General features: G+C 51.6%; 1 protein-coding gene across 1 annotated transcript; it reads left to right on the forward strand.

Moving 5' to 3' along the window:
• LOC120112520 lies at positions 1–4,736 on the forward strand. Its single transcript, XM_039132079.1, has 4 exons — positions 1–596; positions 1,092–1,662; positions 2,053–2,450; positions 4,706–4,736. The coding sequence occupies exons 1-4, from the start codon at positions 1–3 to the stop codon at positions 4,734–4,736; spliced, it is 1,596 nt and encodes a 531-aa protein (XP_038988007.1).
• The last annotated feature ends 1,212 nt before the right edge of the window (positions 4,737–5,948 follow it).

A 5,948-nucleotide genomic window follows, 5' to 3' on the forward strand; every position in this document is an offset into this window, starting at 1 on the left:
ATGGATGACGACCGGAGACCACCCTCCCCGGAGCCCAGCGAGCGGTCAGTTTCCCCGGATACTCCACGGTCTGCAGCAGGTCAGGCAGGCCTAGCCGGAGTGTATCAGCTTATGGCGCAAGTGCTGCAACAGCAGCAGATGATGCAGTTGGCCGCTATGCCATCAGCAGACTCCTGCTATGAGAGGTTCCGCCGACTGAACCCTCCGACCTTTGAGGGTGGGTCTGATCCTATGGCGGCAGAAACATGGATCCGGGAGATGGAAAAGATGTTCCGAGCCCTCCACTTTCCTGATGAGGTGACAGTCCGGCTGGCGACCTCTATGCTGACAGGAAACGCCGAATACTGGTGGACGGCCATGGAGACGGCTTATGCCGTTGACAGACTCACCTGGAGGGACTTTAAGAGGATATTTTACAATCAATACTTTCCGGACTCAGTTCACCTGGCGAAGCAGAATGAGTTTTTGACACTGACCCAGACTGACCAGATGTCCGTTCTGGAGTACGCCAATAAATTTAACGAACTGGGACGATTTTGCCCCCAGTTCATGGAGGATGAGAGAAGTAAGGTGAACCGGTTTGAGCAGGGATTGAGGTACGGGATTCGGTCCCGAATATCCTCCCATTTATTCTCAAGCTACAAAGATGTGCTGGACCGAGCCTTGAAGGTTGAGGCTGACCTGATACGGTCCGGGAGAGAGAGGGAGGACCTGAAGAGGACTCGGTCATCAGGAGCACCGAGTAGTGGGGCTGGAGGCAGCAAGGGGTCTGTGCCCAAGAAGAGACAGAGCAGAAGCTGCCCCACCTGTGGCAAAAACCACAGCGGTACCTGCCCGAGGAAGACCGGAGCTTGTTATTCTTGCGGGCAGACAGGACACATCGCCCGCAACTGCCCTAGCCGAAAGAAGGATGAGCCCAGACATGCTGCACCAGAGGACCAGAGATCGAGGGGTAACCCTCGAGTTTTCGCACTGACTCGACAGGATGCCATTGCTAGCGATCAGGTGGTGACAGGTACACTTCTGGTCAACTCGGTTCCTGCCCTCATTCTATTTGATTCTGGTTCTACGCATTCTTTCGTGTCGGTTAGCTTTTCCAGACAATTACATAGCACATCTGAGAAATTAGTGGAACCATGGCATGTTGCTACACCCCTTCAGAAAACCGCAATTGTTGACACGAAATATAAAGATTGCATAATTCAGATAGGGGAAAAAGAATTAGAGACAAATCTTTTACAGCTTGACATGCAAGACTTTGATATTATCTTGGGCATGGACTGGATGTCACAGTATCACGTCCACATTGATTGTTACCACAAGGGGGTGGTATTTCGGATACCTGGGGAGCAAGAATTTTTCCTTCAGGACGATATACCCCTTCAAGATGCTCCTACGCTACACTTTATTTCTGCCTTGAAAGCTGGAAAGGCTGTGAGAAAAGGGTGTATGGCCTATCTGGCCTGTGTAATGGATACCCAGAAAAAGACCAAACTGGAAGATATTCCAGTAGTCAGAGAATATCCGGATGTCTTCCCGGAGGAATTACCAGGATTACCCCCAGACCGAGAGATCGAATTCACTATCGACCTCGCACCAGGAGAGGGGCCAGTCTCCAAGGCTCCTTATCGGATGGCCCCTGCTGAGTTAAGGGAATTGAAGGTACAACTACAAGAACTCCTGGATAAAAAGTTCATCCAGCCCAGTGCGTCGCCATGGGGAGCTCCTGTCCTATTTGTGAAAAAGAAAGACGGGAGTATGCGGCTATGCATCGATTACCGAGAATTGAACAAGATAACTATAAAGAACAAATATCCCCTACCTCGGATCGATGACCTGTTTGATCAGCTGCAAGGCGCCCAAGTCTTCTCCAAGATAGATTTGAGGTCAGGCTACCATCAGCTGAAGATCAAATCTGAGGATGTGCCAAAAACTGCATTTCAAACCAGGTATGGGCATCATGAATTTCTGGTTATGCCTTTTGGACTGACCAATGCCCCGGCTGCATTTATGGACTTGATGAACAGAGTCTTTAAACAATATTTGGATCAGTTCGTGATAGTTTTTATCGATGACATTTTGATATACTCAAAGAGCCGGAAGGAACATGAAGACCATTTGAGGGTGGTGCTACAAATCCTTCGAGAGAAGAGGCTGTATGCCAAGCTGAACAAATGTGAGTTCTGGCTGGACAGTGTGGCGTTCCTCGGCCATATAATCTCCAAGGAAGGAGTGTCAGTGGACCCCAAGAAGATAGAAGCGGTGGTGGATTGGCCTCGTCCCACCAACTCCAAGGAAATAAGAAGCTTTTTGGGATTAGCCGGGTATTACCGGCGATTTGTGGAAGGGTTCTCCAAAATAGCTACCCCCTTGACCCAGTTGACTAAGAAACGGGCCAAGTTTATCTGGGACGGCAAGTGTGAGAGGAGCTTCCAGGAGCTCAAACAAAGGTTAGTTTCTGCCCCAATTTTGACATTACCGTCCTTAACTGGAGAATTTACCATCTACAGTGATGCTTCCAAGAACGGGCTAGGCTGTGTGCTGATGCAAGATGGCAAGGTGGTAGCCTATGCCTCGAGACAGCTGAAACCCTATGAACAGAACTACCCGACACATGAACCTCTGCAATTAAATAAAGATTTAACCTATGAGGAGGCTCCCCTGCGCATCATAGACAAAAAAGAGCAAATCCTCCGAAGGCGCACCATTCCCTACGTTAAAGTCCAGTGGACCAACCACACTGAAAGGGAAGCTACCTGGGAATTGGAGGAAGAGATGCGACAACGCTACCCTCAGCTGTTCGAGAACCGAGGTATGTCTAATTTCGAGGACGAAATTTATTTTAAGGGGGGTAGGATGTAATGTCCGGGCCCACAACCTACTAGGCCCAATGAGAAATGGGCCCAGCTAAGGGTTGGGCCCAAATGTCACTGTAGGCAGTATAATTATAATACTTATCAGAAAAAAAAAAAAAATATTAAAATACGAAGGGATAAGACCGACAGGGAAGGGTGACCCTCACCCCTGCTGGCAGCCGATGCCGGCGCGCCGGAGACAAGGGGGGGCGGCGGCCAGTCCCGGAGTATGGAGGAAAGGAGAGGATGGGACGTCTCAGAGGAGGGTTTCGTCCTCTAATCAGTTATTTAAGCCTCTGCCGGCAACCCCAAGTCACAGACCCCCTAAACACCGAACGAGAGAAAGAGAGAGGGAGCCGGAGCCCTGGAGCCTAAGGCCAAGGAGCCCTGGAGCTCTGAAGAAGGGGGGACTACCAGGGAGGAAGCACTGCCCGACTACACCCGACTAAAACCAGGTATGGACTCCCTGTTAATAAAATCATAAAGCAAGGAGAAACCCCTCTGTGGGGTATTCTCCCCTCTGTTTCACTGATGAAACAGAGGGGAGGAGACTGGCACAGAATGGAGGAGACTGGCACAGAATGGAGGAGACTGGCACAGAGAGGGGGAGACCGGCACGGGAGAGAAAAACAGGAGGAGGGCCGTGGGCTGGCCTGAGAACGGCCCAAGCCGAGCCCAACGCCACTCGGGCCGAGCCCAGCCGGACTCGGCCTGCGGGTGACAGGCCCCGGCCGTGGCTGCCCTAGGGCTGAGGGGCAGCCAAGGGCCGCCGGGTCTGCCGTGCCGGCGACCAACGCGGCCACAAGGCCACCAACCCCGGCCGGACCGCCACTTCTCTCCGGCAAGAGGCGGTGGCGCCGGAGGGAAGGACCAAAGAAAAGAAAAGGAAAAAGGGAAGAAAAAAAAAAGAAATAAAAGAAATAAAGAAAATAAAATAGACTCACCGGACCGTAGAGGCTTCATCCTTGGACCCCCGGCCTTACCTCGCCGTGGTCGGAGCAGGGGGAGATCTCCCGGAGGAGATCCAGCCGCGACCCAACTTCCCGGCACTCCTCTTCTCCGGCATCGCTCGGAGAAGAGGAAGGGGGGGCCGGCCTTTCTTCCGCCGGTGCTCCGGGGGGAAGCTCCGCCTCGGTCGGTGGATCGGAGGGGAGCCTCGTCTCCCCGGTCGCCTGCAAGAGAAGAAAGGGAGGAGACGGAGGGTTCGGTGGGGACGAAAGGCCGGCCCCCCCTTCCTCTTCTCCGAGCGATGCCGGAGAAGAGGAGTGCCGGGAAGTTGGGTCGCGGCTGGATCTCCTCCGGGAGATCTCCCCCTGCTCCGACCACGGCGAGGTAAGGCCGGGGGTCCAAGGATGAAGCCTCTACGGTCCGGTGAGTCTATTTTATTTTCTTTATTTCTTTTATTTCTTTTTTTTTTTCTTCCCTTTTTCCTTTTCTTTTCTTTGGTCCTTCCCTCCGGCGCCACCGCCTCTTGCCGGAGAGAAGTGGCGGTCCGGCCGGGGTTGGTGGCCTTGTGGCCGCGTTGGTCGCCGGCACGGCAGACCCGGCGGCCCTTGGCTGCCCCTCAGCCCTAGGGCAGCCACGGCCGGGGCCTGTCACCCGCAGGCCGAGTCCGGCTGGGCTCGGCCCGAGTGGCGTTGGGCTCGGCTTGGGCCGTTCTCAGGCCAGCCCACGGCCCTCCTCCTGTTTTTCTCTCCCGTGCCGGTCTCCCCCTCTCTGTGCCAGTCTCCTCCATTCTGTGCCAGTCTCCTCCATTCTGTGCCAGTCTCCTCCCCTCTGTTTTATCAGTGAAACAGAGGGGAGAATACCCCACAGAGGGGTTTCTCCTTGCTTTATGATTTTATTAACAGGGAGTCCATACCTGGTTTTAGTCGGGTGTAGTCGGGCAGTGCTTCCTCCCTGGTAGTCCCCCCTTCTTCAGAGCTCCAGGGCTCCTTGGCCTTAGGCTCCAGGGCTCCGGCTCCCTCTCTCTTTCTCTCGTTCGGTGTTTAGGGGGTCTGTGACTTGGGGTTGCCGGCAGAGGCTTAAATAACTGATTAGAGGACGAAACCCTCCTCTGAGACGTCCCATCCTCTCCTTTCCTCCATACTCCGGGACTGGCCGCCGCCCCCCTTGTCTCCGGCGCGCCGGCATCGGCTGCCAGCAGGGGTGAGGGTCACCCTTCCCTGTCGGTCTTATCCCTTCGTATTTTAATATTTTTTTTTTTTTTTCTGATAAGTATTATAATTATACTGCCTACAGTGACATTTGGGCCCAACCCTTAGCTGGGCCCATTTCTCATTGGGCCTAGTAGGTTGTGGGCCCGGACATTACAGAACCAACCTCCGTGGGATCCACAGTATGAAGCTACCACACTCCATAAATTTACTAAATTTATTGTGTGAGCATTATAAATACTCACATAATAAATTTAAAATGTCAAAAGAAGAATTATAAAAACAAAGATTAGGATTGTTTTGGACCGTCCATTCAAGGAGACAGCACAGCGCATATCTCTCTCACGTTCCTCTCCGCCATTTTAGTACTAACTTCCCAACCCCCTTGCCCATTCCTTCGAATCAGAAGACCAATTCTTGGAAAGCTATCTCGGGAGTTCCGTGATATTCTGCTTTCTAATTTTAATTTTATTGGATGCATCCATACACGTGTTGTATGAACCACCCAGTCTAGCAAAACAAAAAAAAAGAAGAAAGAAAGAAGACGACCAATTCTTCCATCTCTCTCACATTCCTCTCCATCAGTTTAGTACTAACTTTCCAACCCCCTCCCTGATTCCTTCGAATCAGAAGACCAATTCTTCCTGTTCTTGTTGTTGTTGGATTGAGAGAGATCGAATCCGGTGGGTGAATTCAGAGAAAGATAAATTCCCTCCCTTTTTTTTTTTCTTTTAAAGTTCTCCCTTCTTGTCTTCTAATTACTCGTTTCCATCCTTTCTAGACGGTGACTTGTGCCAATACAGCTTGCTTCCTGCTTAAGAGCATGGTATAGACTCGTCGGCAGAATATATCATCCTGCTTTACATGGGAACATAGCTTGTTTGTAATTCTTAAAAAGATATATATATATATATATACACACACACACAAAAAAAAA

This window comes from Phoenix dactylifera, chromosome 11 (assembly GCF_009389715.1).
Source record: "Phoenix dactylifera cultivar Barhee BC4 chromosome 11, palm_55x_up_171113_PBpolish2nd_filt_p, whole genome shotgun sequence".
Classification (NCBI taxonomy): Eukaryota; Viridiplantae; Streptophyta; class Magnoliopsida; order Arecales; family Arecaceae; genus Phoenix; species Phoenix dactylifera.

Excerpts from the sequence above, each read along its gene's own strand:
- LOC120112520 (XM_039132079.1), top strand. The coding sequence starts at position 1 with ATGGATGACGACCGGAGACCACCCTCCCCGGAGCCCAGCGAGCGGTCA. Across the intron at positions 1,663-2,052 it reads CTGAGTTAAGGGAATTGAAG|TTCGTGATAGTTTTTATCGA; the intron begins GTACAACTACAA and ends TATTTGGATCAG. Across the intron at positions 2,451-4,705 it reads TTCCAGGAGCTCAAACAAAG|GGAGTCCATACCTGGTTTTA; the intron begins GTTAGTTTCTGC and ends TTTTATTAACAG.